At 35.8% G+C, this 16477-nt stretch overlaps 1 protein-coding gene across 1 annotated transcript in view; it reads right to left on the bottom strand.

The window, feature by feature from the left end:
• Nucleotides 1–1654: 1654 nt before the first annotated feature.
• LOC144451423 (spectrin beta chain, non-erythrocytic 1-like) overlaps nucleotides 1655–16477 on the bottom strand; it is a 52746-nt gene continuing 37923 nt past the window's right edge. Inside the window, exons 16-35 of the mRNA XM_078142261.1 lie at nucleotides 16067–16269; nucleotides 15298–15640; nucleotides 14634–14909; nucleotides 14179–14346; nucleotides 13614–13786; nucleotides 12963–13200; nucleotides 12416–12679; nucleotides 11628–11849; nucleotides 11042–11332; nucleotides 10539–10747; nucleotides 10023–10227; nucleotides 9448–9711; nucleotides 8670–9025; nucleotides 8217–8355; nucleotides 7483–7659; nucleotides 7129–7233; nucleotides 6623–6777; nucleotides 5286–5567; nucleotides 4746–4919; nucleotides 1655–4183 (exon numbers count right to left, since the gene is read on the bottom strand). Coding sequence (XP_077998387.1) covers nucleotides 3976–4183; nucleotides 4746–4919; nucleotides 5286–5567; nucleotides 6623–6777; nucleotides 7129–7233; nucleotides 7483–7659; nucleotides 8217–8355; nucleotides 8670–9025; nucleotides 9448–9711; nucleotides 10023–10227; nucleotides 10539–10747; nucleotides 11042–11332; nucleotides 11628–11849; nucleotides 12416–12679; nucleotides 12963–13200; nucleotides 13614–13786; nucleotides 14179–14346; nucleotides 14634–14909; nucleotides 15298–15640; nucleotides 16067–16269 — 4452 coding nt within the window. The 3' untranslated portion in view covers nucleotides 1655–3975. The remainder of the gene's footprint in view (nucleotides 4184–4745; nucleotides 4920–5285; nucleotides 5568–6622; nucleotides 6778–7128; nucleotides 7234–7482; nucleotides 7660–8216; nucleotides 8356–8669; nucleotides 9026–9447; nucleotides 9712–10022; nucleotides 10228–10538; nucleotides 10748–11041; nucleotides 11333–11627; nucleotides 11850–12415; nucleotides 12680–12962; nucleotides 13201–13613; nucleotides 13787–14178; nucleotides 14347–14633; nucleotides 14910–15297; nucleotides 15641–16066; nucleotides 16270–16477) is intronic.

Raw genomic sequence — 16477 nt, 5'->3', positions numbered from 1 at the left:
GATTGATAAAGAGAGATAAATGAAAATTCAAACAACCATGAGTCATGACTTATGTGCTACAGTCGGAGGAATATTGCCAATTTCAGCAGGACTCTTGCATTCATGCTAGAAATTTAAATCACAAATTTCACCTACAGTTTTTCATACTTTCTTGAATCATATTTAAGTGTACTGTACTCGGCTAGTAGGGTTACAGTAACAGAATTCATCATTCGCATACAAATATCTTCAATGTTAACAGTACTGCCACTAAATATTTATGCCTCTTATTCCAAGAAACAGAACTTTTTGTACCATTGTGAAATGTCTCAATCCTTTTCAGAAATAAACTTTAAAAGTGAAGCTTGGAGTGATATTCTGTTCATCATTATGACATGAGAGAACCCCATTGAAATATTGTGGTGTAATCTGAATAAAGCCAATGAGCAATAAATCAACTTGATTTCCAGCTCTTAGTAACACAAAGACTGAGAATGGCATGAGTAGTTAATGTAGCATATGGCTAATTGCTACTGGTCTTTGTGCATGGAGACGCATCATGGCAGAATTCCTTCAGCAGGGCAGCATACTTATAATCTCTTTCTCATTGTAACACCTTTAAAATGAACCAGTCTGTCAGCGGAAAAAATAAGTACGTGTACACATTGGTGATACTTTTATGTACTTCATTCTCGTATTTAAGTCTGAATGACTTAGAAATGACAAAGTCAGGACACTTTGAACCATTATTTTGATATAACAGCAATCAGCAATAAACTAGAATTTTTGCTTAGATATCGGGTTGCCATCTGAGTGATGTGATTTTATTCTAATACTGCTGTAGAGGGTGTCAATTTTGAAAATAAATTCCTCAGATTGAAGAAACAAATATAAATAGGTTAGATTGGGTCATGAGAATAGAATAGATTTAAGTAAATTTGAATTTTACGTTTATCTGATACTAATATGATCAAGTCAATCATCATAGGGATACTCTTGGTGCAGGACAAATTCTTCTTGAATGAAATTGTGCCACATTACATAATATATATCTGTACAGTACCAACTACTGCTACCATTCTATAGGAATTCTTATTTACACATCTTCCACATCCAGGAAGTGTAGATGTTTACTGCATGATGTGTTAATTGGGTAAATAGGACGCGAGTTTATTCTTGGATTAGCAATCTACTAATGCAAAGATATACTCTGATAAGACTGCTAATGGTAGGAAATAAGGAAAAAACAAAACAGAGGAAATAATAGTTATGATGGCAATACATGTATTTAAAACTTTATTTGAAAGCTAGAGAAAATAAGAAAATAATATTTGAAATTCGGAAAATCATGAGAACAAAATTAACTATTGGTCCTGTTCCCTGTGGCTATAATATAGTAAGGCTGAGGGTGAATGTTTCCCATTCTTACTGTCGTTCTTTGGGACTCCTTTATAAAAGGATTCTTCCAATTTTATAAATATCTGCAAACCTGATGTTTAGACAACCACACTTTAGGAACAGTCAGTTTATAATCTGATCGTTCAGTTATCATCAGTTGTGCTACAAAACAAGTGGTATCATTTTATCCACGTCTAGGTACATAATTTTAGAATATTTGGTAGGATGATAATAAACTGATCTATATAATATGGCAACAAAAGACAATAGAAGACACTTGTTTTTCCAAGATTTATTCTCTTAATAGCTGTATTTGCAATAAGCACATTACAAAAAATCAAAGTCTTCCAACTCCGTTAAAGTGTGAATGATATACCTTGCAGTGACTACAAGTGAACATTACCAGATAAAAACACCAAATATTGAAACTTTTGACCCAATAATAGCGTACTTGTTTTACAGTCAGTAAGTACAGCTGGACAAGTCTAACCCATCTTTCGGTACGGTTATACTGGAAGAAGAAAATACCAGATACACACATCGCAACTTTCACTCCTTCCACTCAGAATTTTCAAGGGTGGTCTCTCAAATAATTGACAGAATATCTCAATGCTAGCTGAAATATGTACCAAAATATGTATGCTACGGATAGACTACAACAAACTTGGGCAAAAAGATGTGTGGTATACACATATTATTCACTATTATTATCATCCAGAAAGTGAAGTAACTGACTAAGACAGGTAAAATGTATATACCTATAAACTGATATAAAGCATTAAAAATATCTGACGACTATTATTATTATTATTACTAGGATTTTAAACACTCTCTGAATGGCAAAGTTTTAAAAGATGGTAAGATAAGAAGCATTGAGTTGTGGCTGCCTTAATAACATTGAAAGTCAGTTGGATTAAAGTGTGGTGGCTACCACAGTGCTCCATTTCACTGCTGAGCACTTTACTGCAGTGCTGTGTGTCAGAGATGTAGGCTTGCTGCAGTGCTGTTTTACACTGCTGTACACATACTGCAGTGTTGCATTTCACAACTGTACACTTACTGCAGTGCTGTGTTTCACAGCAAATTTGCAGTATGGCAATGCAAACCTCGCAATAATATAATTTCCACTTCTGACTGTTCACTGTATACTTATCAAGACCAGCTTATATTTCAGTAGCACTGCATCACACGCTTACATCACAAAATTTCTGGTTTCTCTTGCCTTGTCCTTTATTGGGCAACATTATCTACTGTGTTGTTATTGTATCTACCATGCTATACAGTCCGCACTACTGAAACTAGCATCAACAGGAAAAACAACAGACTGCAACTGAAAACTGAGAACAGCCAATCAAACAGTCAGCAAGAAATTGAAGAACTTTTTTATTTCAGATATGGATGTTAACTTGAATTGATAAAAACTACTTTAAAAAATCTTGTTTGTTTAGCTGCTCTCACTTTGAACGTAAATTGGAAGTTAATTGACATTTTTTTATAACTCAACCAAAAAAAGTTAAACAAAGAAGTGTTCTGTAAACACAATTATAAAACAAAAACAGCAAATGTGGGCAGCTAGTTTTAAGTCTCAATGTTCAAGCATGCAAGTGGGTAATAAAGAAATAACATTTTGGCTGGACATACAACCATCCAAGAATCGGTCATAAAAATGGTTTTCTTTTGCATTTATATAACATAATTGAGACAGGGCCAATAAATGTAGGCATATCTACATGATTAGAAGGACATACATTAGTTTATACTCCATAAATATCTTTTAATATGAAAACAAAAATAGCATCTAGGCAATAGAACTTCCATGTCAATATCAATAATAATCATCACTATTTAATGCTTGACTACAAATGGCAAGTACTGACTAAAACTTCAAAACTTTGCTGCATTTTTATTAAATTTCACTATCGATGACACAAATAAACCTTGAACTAATACCAATGAAAAAGACATAACAACCACAAAATTCTACCAGTAATACATCTGTAAAACTGTTAGAATTTTACAGGTGGGATAAGTCTACATTCAACAACTATATCAATGCTGAGCTTTTTTTTTTTTTAAAACCATTCTCCACAATGTGAACCGAAAGTTCTAAAGAAGTCCCTCAGCCCTTTGATAATGCCTACATGCTATTTCCAATTTTTTTTTTATGACTTGTAAACTCTTAGATGAGTAAAAACACTGATTATTCCAATTAGGGAAATACTACATGGTGTATATACTACAATAAACTACTATTCACAGTTCTAACATCTCCATTGACACAAAGTGTGAAATTGGCATGATGGCGGCACTGCCCTATATATGTGGCACACAATTCTGCAAAAAAATTCTGTTACATTTAAACACAATGTTGTTCTCTTTTTCAAAGACTACACATACAGAGTGGACGAAAAACATCACAGAAATGTTTACAGTGGTTCTCCAGAAAATTCTATAAACTGGCTTAGGTTTGCAATGTAGTGAAATCGTTACTTGACGTGACATTTCAACAATGTCATGTGAGTTTTACATACATACTACATCAAATATATCCCTACTAATAAACATCAGATCCTATTAATCAATTGGAGTTTTTCAATTTTATTTCTTTCGGAGGGTGAAAAATCCTCCCTTCTTCTTTTCCTTCTTTCCTGGCGATGTTACACTTTCTGTTGGGAAGGTGGCTGATCTAGCTGCTGCACTTGCACCTTCTTCAGAGCCTTCAGCAACTGTTTTCAGACCCTCTACCCAGTTAGTCATTTCTTCATCATCTTTAGCTTGGAATAGGTATTCTCCTCCACTTTCAAGCCTGTGAACAAAATCAATTCAAATGAATTAAGTTTGGTAATGACACAAGGTGACAAGTCAAACAGATTAAGTTTGGTAATGACACAAGGTGACACAACTGGTTAGGTTGTGAAAGTAATGAATTAAGTTTGGTAATGACACAACAATGAATCTCCTCCACTCCATCACATTTCACAGTCATGCCAACACATATACAAACTTTCAAACAGTTTCATGTTTTACAAATCGGAGTTGTTACTTTGGCATCAAATCATTTATCACAAGTCTCAATGTTAATCAGTGTGTCTTTTTGTGAATGACAACAAATTTTGTTGCAGGTCAAAATGATAGAAACTGAATCTTCTTGTGAGTCACCCTATAGTAAAGGATAAGGGACCACTAAATTTTGGCAAATGACATGGTTGTGTCAGTGGTATGTCAAATTGGCTTAGAAGGAACACTGGTGTTAACTGCATGTGACTGGTAAATAGTATACTTTTGTGACAAGCTGCAGGCTGTGTTGATACAGATTTGTTTACCACAGCTTGTGAAATGATGGGAGACTGTTGTGCAAAATGACTTACTTTAGTCTAAAGACATGCTTCTTCTTGGTATAGTCTTCAGCTACATTGACCTCGGCATTGAGCAGTTTGACTGGCTCCTCACCATGGAAATAGATTTCTTGTAGTTTATGTTTCTTATCTTTGTAGAAGGACATGTTGACACCCTGTTGTACAACATACACATTATGCCAAGATCTGAAATCAAAGTCAAAATTAACAATCAGTTGCTTATCGTGTCATAAGTGTTGTTTCCTGTGGAAGTTTAAAATTTAAATATCTTTCACTAATGGCACATCATCATACCAATAATAACCATTTCACCATTCCGTTTGTAATTTCATCATCTAAAATAACAGGAGAGTTGTGATGTACCACTAAAAACAATACATTTTTGGTTTGTAATATCTTCATTATAGATATATTTTTTAACCCCCTTTATTATTAGGACTTCTGAATTTAAATTCATACAAATCAAATACACTTAATGCAAATCAAAGTAACATAACGTTACACTGAACTGAAAGCCACAGCTAGCCACAGTCAATCTAACATGCAACTGACCTGTTGGATGCTTTCTTGTCATGTGTTTCCCATTCATGTTTTCTACCTAGTGGTCCTTCATTTTCAACTTCTTCACCCATACCAGCTTCCCCTTCACCCCGTTTAGGTGTAGTAGATGGTGCTGCAGCTGGTGCTTCCTCATCTCCGTTCATGATAGGTTCTCCAGCTGATTCACGTTTTTCCTCTGTTGCTTGATGAGATGGTGTCCTCTCATATTGGATCTTCTCTTCTGGGAAATCACGACGGCGGGCTTCCTCAATTTCAATTTGTTTCTTCCTCAGCCTACAAATAGTAAATTACACACACTTTATCACTCAAATCATCAGGACAGCAATTTTACAAATTCTTTTGATGTTTACAGTCCTAATTTGATAAGCCCTGACATATTTGTGTGATACTGACATACAGTTAGCCTGCAATTCATGTGAATTGGGTTTTGAATTCCTTATTTCCCCCATCACATCTGGAAAAGATTCACAGTTATGTGTATTCAAATGCAGGAATTAGATTACGACATCACCTAGCAATGATCAACCCACCATGGATACGCCAATATCCGTCATGAAATCTATCTCTTTATTGTGCTGTGTAATTGTCATGCTTCCCATACATGATATCTATATGAAACTTTGATCAGCGAATCATTATGCAAGTGGCACATTTCCAAGATAAAAAAATCTTTGTCGCAGTTTGGTGTAATTGCTATATATAAACGTTTTGCGTTTGGCCTAATCTTGTCTTGTCTGTTACTGTACAAAACACCAGATGTGACTATACACGTACAGTAATCACATGGTGATGCGCTATTGATGTCATCTCATGGCGGGCTTATTCAAAAATCCCCCAATAAGAAGTTGCGCCCATTTTCTGACCACTAGCTTCATTAAAGTAGAGAATCAATGGCAGCAGGCCAGGCATGATGGGGAATAACGAATTCAAAACCCCATTCGTATGGATTCCAGGCTAGCACAAAGTCTGATGCCTTCAAAATATACGTTCTACATACATATTGATGATAACATAGTGAAAATTGCAGTGGTGAAATCTAACATATATGACATTTTGAAGAATTCATTGAAGTGACTGCTTTACCTGACAGATATTTCCATACAGGCATAGGCACACTCAAATATGACATCTTTTGCAAGGATTATGTTTTTGGCATTTGTTTTCTTTTCAAGTTCCTCAAGTTAATGTGTCGATATTGTGAACACCAAGTCATAACTAGACATACAGAAAGGGTGCATTTACACCATGTCTGTATTTCTATAAATGTGTACATAAAGTCGTATATCATACTGACTATCATTTCATAATATCTGTTTTTCTTATCTCACCTCTCCTTTTCTTTCATTTCTTCCTCTTCACGTAAAAAGTCTTCAATGACACGGTGTTTCATTGGTGGTGATTCCTTGGCTGGTGGTATGTCAGCATCTGGATGCATACGTCTGTATTCTTCCTCTTGTCTCTTTCGCATTTCTTTTAATTCATACTAATGATCACAATAAAACAAGGGATGATTATGAGATCAGAGACAACTTTCAGAATTAAATACCATCAGAGTGAAGTTTAATGCATGCATCTCATTGGCTTGTTAATATTTTGATCAAATACAGAGAGAATGGTTCTGAATGATAAAGTAAATATTGACACTGTCTTGATCATCATCATCATCTCTATTAGTCTGTAAAATATGTGCTGAGCTGTCCCATCAACTAACACTTACTGAAGAGGACTGGTTAGACTTGAATGACAAAAACATGTATTACAGTTTATTTCTTCAATGGATTACAGTATACTAGGAATGCTTTCAAGTCCACATTACATACAGTATTCTACTCACTGTTGTTAGTCTTTCTAGTGCACCAAACCTTTCCTCCTGGGCATGGAAAGATTTCTCAAAGGCTTCATGTTTCTTGAGAAACAGTTCCACTTCATCCAGAGTATCCTATTGACAAAACATACAAGGACACAAGCAATTAACCATGATGACTGTATAAAGTATCTCATGAAAGTTATGCATCTGATTTCATTTTGCACTCTCTAATAACACATGATATACATATTCAACCACTTTTCTTATCTCTTCTTTTAAAGTAAAGATAAATCAAACCAATGTATATGATGGAATAAACAAACACCTTTAAGTACTAGGTTTGTACCATGTGAAGTTAGCACTACCAATACATTTACGTACCCCATAGTCTTCACTCCTAAGGTATGGTTCTTGACTGAGCAGCCAGGCTTCAGCAACATGTGCGTCTCTGGCAAACTGGTACACTTCCAGAATAAGTTGGAGGAATTCCCATCTGTGTTCCCAGTCACCAATCATAGCACCTCGTCTGTTTCCTAAACCAACCAGCTTCTCACGAATCTATCAATCATAAATACATAAAGAACATTACAACTGACAGTTAACAACCTTATGAACAGCTCATCAAGTTGTTGTTATTTTATAGTTGAAATTTGACATTTTCCTGACTGATAGAAATCCTGTTGCCTTCAATGCTATTAAGTAAAGTGTTTGTGTTTGTCAAGGTTCTTACACAGTTTAGCATCATCCATGATAAAATTCTTGTGGAGCTTGGCAATAGCATTTGTCAGCTTAAGTTGCTGAAAAACAGGAGAGTATAAGATTTGATGATCAAAAATGATAGATTTTGATTTTATTTTCCATGGCCTGTGACATTTTATGTCATTTTTCAAACAATCCCCTCAAACATCTGCCAAAGAAATCTGTATCAGGTAGAGCAATCACCATTAATCTTAAAGTGATTAAACTTGATAGTCAATTTACCAGACACTAGTGATTAGCTAACACAGACTGAGTTACATATAATACATAATGCCTATAACCACTGTACAGTAACTTGAGTAAGGCCTAAGTCAGTGCAATATATAATGAAGTATTTGAAAGCAATATAAACTAACCTCTTTTGAGGCGTAATGACTCCTACTCAGCATTTCTTTACCCAATGTGAAACATTCAGTAAAACTGTCATCTCTGGCATCAATTTCTGCCTTGACATTTTGGTGCTGGTTCATCAGTAATTCCACTCCGGACACATCTCTGTAAACATGACAGACCACATACAACAGTCAATACAACCCTTTCAACTACTTACAAAGTCATACATCAGAAGTATGTCTGCTTAGCAAGTTTCCTGAAAGTGAACATCCAAATACTGCTGTTCAGGTAACTGATGGGGTATTTGCTATCTGTTGATAGGTTACAAGACTAATGCAAAAATGAACAGCCAAAAGATGGTGACTTTTGGTCAAACTTACTACATATTGGACAATAGGAATGACGCTAAACTAATTTCCATAATAACATATGGGCTACTTATCTTACATGTTTTATACAAAAATTTTCAGACTCACCTGGCTCTTTCTTGCGCATTTATTTGGATTGTGACGTCATCCATCCACAGTATAAGATCACGCACCAAATTCAAGAATCTGTAATAGTCGGATGTGTCAGACAATTTGACCTTACGTCCGTCAACCATTGCTTGTAAATTCCTCCATGCATTGAGAACTTCAGCTTCTTTGCTCTGGATGTCGCGTGCCTTCTCCCCAGCATACGCTGACCTCAATCGTGAAGCATCGTCTTGCAGTTGTTGCACTTGAGCACCCAAAGCTAAGATGTCGTGTTCAAAACCTGAATGTTTCCTCTGTAGATTCTTTACTGTATTGGCATCTTTACCCAATTCCTCTGACATGGCCTGTTGTTTTTCCTGTGATATTGTAAAGTAAGATGTTAGTGTCAAAGAAGAAAGTGAACGAAAACAGGTTCTTGATACACACTTTCTTGTGCCTAATGTAGAATGTCTTACAAATATATAGAAACAATACATTTTGGTTGCATGCAATACATGTCTTCATTGTTCATATTTGATATCCATGTGACTTGCTCAGTCTCTCCTCAAAACTAACTATTTCTCGCTATGGTATGTAGCATTGAGATAATATAAACCTCATATTCATCTTTCTAGCTATCCTCAACCCAGACTTGCCTCTATCAATTATTTGGCCTATTCTGATGTTTTTTGAAATAGTACCTGACAAAAAGTATTTGAATACCATTATGAATGATATTCATAGATACACAACACATTCTTCTCTAGTGTGACTTCATTTATGGTCTTAGACTACTCACCATTATCCTGCCAAGGATCTCCCTAGCATCATAATAGAATTTATGAAGTTCATAAGAAGCTGCCAACATTTGTGTTCTAGTGTCAATCAATTCAAGCAGATCTGCCCAAGCTTCATTGAGACCATCCTTCCATTCAGCAATGATCGCTGCATCTGTATGTCCTGCATCAATTAGCTGATCAGCTATTTCATTCACAGTTGCAACACGCTCCTGGCCAATGGACTGGGTATCACGTGCAAACTCTTGGAAACGATCTTGTAACATCTAGATAATGGAAACAAAGTCATGTCATGTCAAGATGATATAAAGTCTCCACTTTCATGTCTCTTTATCTTAATATTACATCAAGAAGGTAGAGGGTGTGTTTTATAAAACTTACTCATCAAACTACTGAATATTCTTGAAGTTATTGGTACATTTTCCATGGTACTGTAGTTCTTTCAATAGGTGAATTCATGGAAAATGCCGAACAGATTCTATTCACACGTCAGGTCTGTCATACAACAGTCCCTAAAATGTGATTACAAAAGCCACACCATGTATATCTCACAATTATCTTGATGATTACAACTTACTGTAACATGTTCATAGTCTTGTCCAAGTTCATGAGATCCTGCAACAACTTCTCTCTCTGCTATCCACTGTTCAAGATCATCTACTTCTCTGTTCAATTGGTATAGTTTCAATGTTTCATCAAGGCGGGCTCGTCTTTCTTCTGCCAAGTCTTTGAGACCAGCATATAATTTATCTATTTGAGACTGACGGACTGCAATTTGTTCACTGGAAAGGAATTGACACAAAATATCAAATAAAGTTCATGTTTCTATCACATTCTGGAAGTAAAGGTGAAAGGTGAAATGGCATGTTTCATTGAATACTTCTATTAAATTTAATTACTCAAATACACACACAGAGGCATTTACACACACATACATATTGTACACATTTGAGTGTGTTATTGCTACTGTTAAAATCTTAAGTTTGATAATTTGAAAAATGAATGTTATAATTTTTATGTAAGTTGTGAGAATGTCATAATCCTAATTACGTTGCTGTCAAGTACAAAATCTAGTAAAGAAATCATTGTTTACCTCTGTGGATGACCTTCATCCATTAGTTTCTTGGCTTCTTGTGAGAGTTCATTGATTGTGTCAGCATAGTCTTCTACAGCATTTTCTAAGATTTCATGTTTCTTCAACATGGTTTGGGCACTTGGTTCATCACGTCCCCTCTCATCCCCCATCATGTATAGTTCTTGTTCACTCATCCAGGCTTCTGCTTCATTAGCATCAAAGTAGTACTGTGAATGAAAGAAAAGGTGAAGTGGTCAGTTATGTAGGATTCCATCACATGAAAGACCATAGCAAAATCATTATTCAATCAAATATTTTCTCAAACCTTCATAGTGTACATTAATACAACTGGAAATGTAATTATTTTGTGTACAACTGTCTGTGTACAAATTTCACTTTTCCAAAAAAGTATTGATGTAATCTTGTTCACATTGTTTTGTCTGTGTTATATATAAACATGAGTGAAGTATAACATATGACAAGGGAGAATGTGGGATTGTTATATGCTTGTCAAATCTTACCTGCTGTGCCTTCTCTGAGTCTGCCAATCTAAACTTCCTAGCATCTACAGCATAAAGCAACCTCTTCCACATGTCTTGTAATTCAGAGATCTGTCTATCAATGTCTTCTGAGTTGGGGTGTCCTGCATCAATCATCTCTTTGCCACGTTCACTCACTTCACCGATGCGTGGTTCATGACCATCTACCTCAGCTTTAAGAGAGTTGTTTTTCTTGATCAACATTTGTACAGCAAGGAGACTATTGCCGTGGTCAAGTGATGTTGCAAGTGGCATTTTCTCATGGATCCATAACTGAGGAATGATAACATGAGTGCAAAAAGTCAATTACATGAAATTCATGTTTTGAATAAACTGATAGCATTATGGCTCAGTGAACATTTCACATGACTAGGGTATGTTTGAGTGTAGTACATCATGAATACAAAGGTTTTACAGTAAACTGAACAAGTGTTGATGATTAAATTATACTGTCTCATAAAACTGTCACCAAATTATCAAATCCAAACGCCATCTTCGATAAAAAGCTTCCCGAAAACTGACATAATAATATTCCACCCCATATCTGAAATCTGTACATTTTACAAACCTTTTCATCTTCAATATCTCTGTTGAATTTCTGTGTTTTCTGGTTAGCTTCCAGTAAAGCTTTCCTCTGTGCCAGTGGTTCTGCCAACCTGTGAAACCTGTCTTCAATGTCATACTTCTTCTTCTTGACTTTGTCCAAGTCACCTTCATCTTGGAGACCTGTCACACTTGCTTCTAATTCATTGACTTGTTCTTTCTTTACAATGACTTGAGATTCTAACATCTGTAACAACATAAAGTCTAGTCTTAAGTACTGTATACTATATACATGGTTAGGAATCGGATGTGTCAAGGTAAGTTCAGCAGTGGAAACATAGTGCTGGATGTCTAAACCACAATTCTGTCAAAGAATTCTGATGAAACAATCAACAGTTATACCTGTGAGGCTTGACTACTTACATTAGGGTGTTTTCAGATTAAAATTTACAGCAACTGGCTATGATTACATGTCAGTAATGTGGATACAATACATGCTATAAATGATCACTATTAATACTATTGCTACAACAATTCATCTTCAATAGCAAAACCCAACTCAAAAGATAACATTTGTTGAGAGATTTCCTTTAGACCACTTATCATTTTCTCATGAAGGTACACATTTGAATCATGGCATAGAGATTTCCTTTAGACCACTTATCATTTTCTCATGAAGGTACACATTTGAATCATGGCATACTGATTGCTATGATTTACAAGGAAATCATAATCATAATTCCAAAATATTATAACACAACCAGCATCAGTTGACTCATCAATTCCATTATTTAATTTTATACGTATATATACCTGTTGTTTCTTGAGCAGCATGTTAACACTAGTGAGATCTCTACCATGGTCTTCGTGGCCAAGCTGTACTTCAAGATCACTGATCCAAGTATCCAAATCATCACAGCCTTGGGTAAACAGTGCTGCTCTGTTGGCTTCAAATAATTTCTTGGCTTTGGCTTGAGTTCTGTCATCTAATTGATCCCATTGTGCTGACAGATCACTAAGCCGTCCTTCTACCTGCTCAGCAAATTCTGGTTTCTCACTGATCAGGACACGCCCATGCTGTGGCAAGACAGATTATGTATTCATCATTAGTTTGTACTAGTATTTTTGAACCCTAGTATTATGGTGATTGAGGAAATCAGGTAAATTTGACAACCTGTAGCACAAAACACTAGGTATCAGTTTCAATATTGTTGTATATCTTCAGCAATCAAAAGATGAAAGCATGAACTTTTGAAAATTGCAGTAATTTACCAGCTAAGACACAAACAAAACCACACACTGTGACACCGATGCTACATTGTAAATATGAAGACCAAACGCAAAAATACAACTTTCCTACCTCATTAAGTTTATCTAATCTTTCCTTGTTTGCTTGTAATTCTGCTTCAAATGCTTGGTGTTTCTGCCATTTACTATGAATACTTCTAGCTTCATCATAAGTTTCATCTTGGGCAATAAGCATCTTTTCATTGATCCATAAACCAATTTCATCAGACTCTTGAAGGAATCCTTGTAACAGAAGGTCGTCACGAAGTCTAGCCAACTGTTCATCTGCATTTTGGCGATTTTTCTTTCGCCTGGGATGAAAAAATTACGATAACTTTCACCAAATGTCATTTTAAGTTCAGGAGATAATACAACCACTGACCAATATGATTTTTGGACAATTTTACAGATAATCTGTTGGCAAACTTAAACTTTAAAGGAAACTGAAAAATGTATATATGAATAGTAACTGTCAATGTCTTTTTTCCTCTGTCACCCTCAGTCTCTCCCTCTCTGTCACCATGTCTCTATAATATTTTGCACCTGCATTTGTAGATCCTCGCTTTCAAAAAAATAAATGCTGATGTTAAAAGTATATTCACAAGAATTTAACAGAATGAGGGCTATGATGGGCTAAAATGTTATTACACAAATCATTAAATATTGACAATGTTACTTATTTTGACTACAAGTGTAAGACGTCATCACAATTTCTTTTCCTTACCTTTCATCAAGGTTTTCACACTTTTTGAAGATTTTATCAGATTCATAATGGTTTTCATCACACAGACGATGACCAAAGTTGATGACAGCATTTATCTTGTCATCATTGGCATCCATGGTCTGTAGGAAGTTTTCTTGTCTCTTGATGGATTCTTCTGCAGCTTCTAGACTTGTCTAATGTCAAGAAAAATGACAAATGTAAGTGTTCATTCTTCACAACTCTTCATATTAAAATGGAAGCATTAACATTATCAATGGCATAAGGACATAATAACCTAATTATAATTGTATAACATAAGATAAGATAAGATATACGTTTATTGTCCACTATTATATAAAACATGGAAATTTGCCTTTGGCACCAGGATTTGAGATTTATGGAACTTTACTTTCCTAAACTCCATGAAATATTCACTTTCTAATTTCATATTTGTGAAAGGAGAGGGGATATAATAAATACAAACTGTGTATAACAGACTACAGTTTGGCACAACACAAACATGACAATTATATCATATTCTTATGACACAACAAGCTGGTATGTTTAAGACCTTCACATTACTTACTGGTTTTTCATGTTTGGCTAAGAAGTTGTCTTGTTTGTTGAGTAGCATATCAGCTTGTCTTGCATCACGCATGAACATTTGGTAGTTAAGAGACTGTGACAGAAGGTTCTGACGATTCTCCCACATCTTGTGGAGTTCTTCCCAACCATCATCCAGGGCTTGTAGACGCTGCAAAGGTAATGAAATATGTACATGATAAATCTCAAAGTAGTACTCATGAAAGAAAAGACCATTACAGATTGGCCCTACAAAAGTGGTCATCCTCAGTGCTGTTATTCTGATGGAAATTATTCTCATTTCTGATTCTCAGTTTCTTTCTATCTTCCTAGTCCCTCTAAATCCAAACCTTTTCTTCTTACACAAACACTCTGACAATTATACATTGTATTATACAATCAAAATGTACTAACTCACATATTCGATAACACTACTAAGTTTACTGAAAGTCTACATACCTGTCGCAAGAACATGTACTGAGCATCAGTCTGTCCCTCACAGACTCTCTGTCCCATGTCTCTCATCCTGGCATAGTCTGCATCATAGCCATCAATTTCTTCTTTGATGGCAGCATGTTGGTTCAGTAATTTCTCAGCTTCAGACAAGCTTTCAGGAATGTCCTCAGATGCTATGGCTGTCTGTGTCCTGGAAAGCCAGGCTTGGAAGTCGTCAAGGTCACGCAAGAACTGTTGAAGTTCACGAGCTTCAGCCATGGCTGCATCACGTTCTTGTAGCTGTAAGAAGAAATACAGTGTTCTCATTTATTTCTTGTCTACTATCTAAAGCCCTGGTAACACTGATACCATGTCTGTTTACTAGATGTTGGACATTTGAAATATTTCATACCTACTAAGTTACACAGAATCATTATATGGAAACTTCAGCTTGCACATTTTAAAAGGCATGGACTGATGGACAAGAATGAGATAATTAATGATATTGTTTGATATACTCACAAAGTGGAAATTCACAAACAAAGAAACTGTAAAATCAACAACTGTGTCACCTTTCAACACAAAACTACATTTATTCATAATGAGTTGTTTATCTTGCCCACAGTAAACAGAAGCAAGTACATGATCAAGACAAGTTTGAAAGGACAAAACAACATGTTATACTTACGATAATTTTCAGTTCACGCCAGCATTCATTAATCTGTGCAAATCTCTGGCGGATAGCTTCAGCTTCTTCTGGGTGTTCCTCTGCTAGTTGGTCGGCTTCTTTCTGCAGAGAATCCAGTTTGGCCTGGATGGCAGCCAAGTCTGTCTCCATGCCTCTTAGTTTTCTCTGTAGAACCATCACACCAGCCAGGTCACTACCCAGTTCTTCAGTGGACTGCAGCAGTCTGGTCTTCTCTCGGATCCATGACACAGTCTCGCTGCATTCGATGTGGAACGTCTGGATGCCAAGAGCACCATGAAGAGCTTCTCTCTTTTGGTTGACAAGTGCTTGTAGGGCGTTCCAGCTGTAGTACAAGTACACAGATGATTATTTTATCTTGCAATGGTGACATTGAGAAATACAAGTGTGTGTTTGATTTTAGTGGATTCTATCAGTAGCAAAGGTACATACTGAACAAAAGACTAGGTTTTAATTTATTTGACAAATTACAAACATGTTGATGTGATATACATGTGTGCTTGATATACTTGGTAAACCAACAAGACCTATCTAAACTATAGACAGGCGCTATCACATTTTTGTGATGAAATGTGGCACAAATTTCTTTTTTAAGAGCACCATTAAAGCTAGCCTAACCTGACATAACTTGATAATAGCTAAATATTGTAATATATCTATCACTTCTGAATGGATCACAACTACATTCTTACTTAGACAATGTGTCTTGTACCTGTTATCACAACTTTTAGCAAGTGACTGCAAATCTTACCGTTGGTTAAGATTGTTTTGTTTAGCCATGATTTCAGCAGAGTTGGGATGTTCAATATGTAATAGTTGTCTGGCCAGCTGGTTGACAACTGCAACTCTGGAGGCATTGACTTCCATTTCTTTCTCAAAGCGGTCAAATCGGTGTTGCACCACCTCAGTGGATTCCAGATCTTCTCCTGGTACCATGGAGTGTAGAGTTTGTTCCTGGTTACAGATACAAGGTTGGAAACATCATGTTAACATGGTAAGCTTCCACAAAGTACACCTTAAGTGATGTAGTTTATACAGCTTTCTTTGCAAGACCTCTAGTTGTGCACCAAATAATATAGTCGTGTATGAAATAATACACTTTTTATGAACAGTTTTTGCCAGGTTTCCAGAGTTAGAATTCAGTGTTCTGTATGTGTTGTCC

The sequence above is a fragment of the Glandiceps talaboti genome, chromosome 2 (genome assembly GCF_964340395.1).
Source record: "Glandiceps talaboti chromosome 2, keGlaTala1.1, whole genome shotgun sequence".
NCBI classification, from domain to species: Eukaryota; Metazoa; Hemichordata; class Enteropneusta; family Spengelidae; genus Glandiceps; species Glandiceps talaboti.
This window is presented reverse-complemented; position numbering and strand designations above follow the sequence as displayed.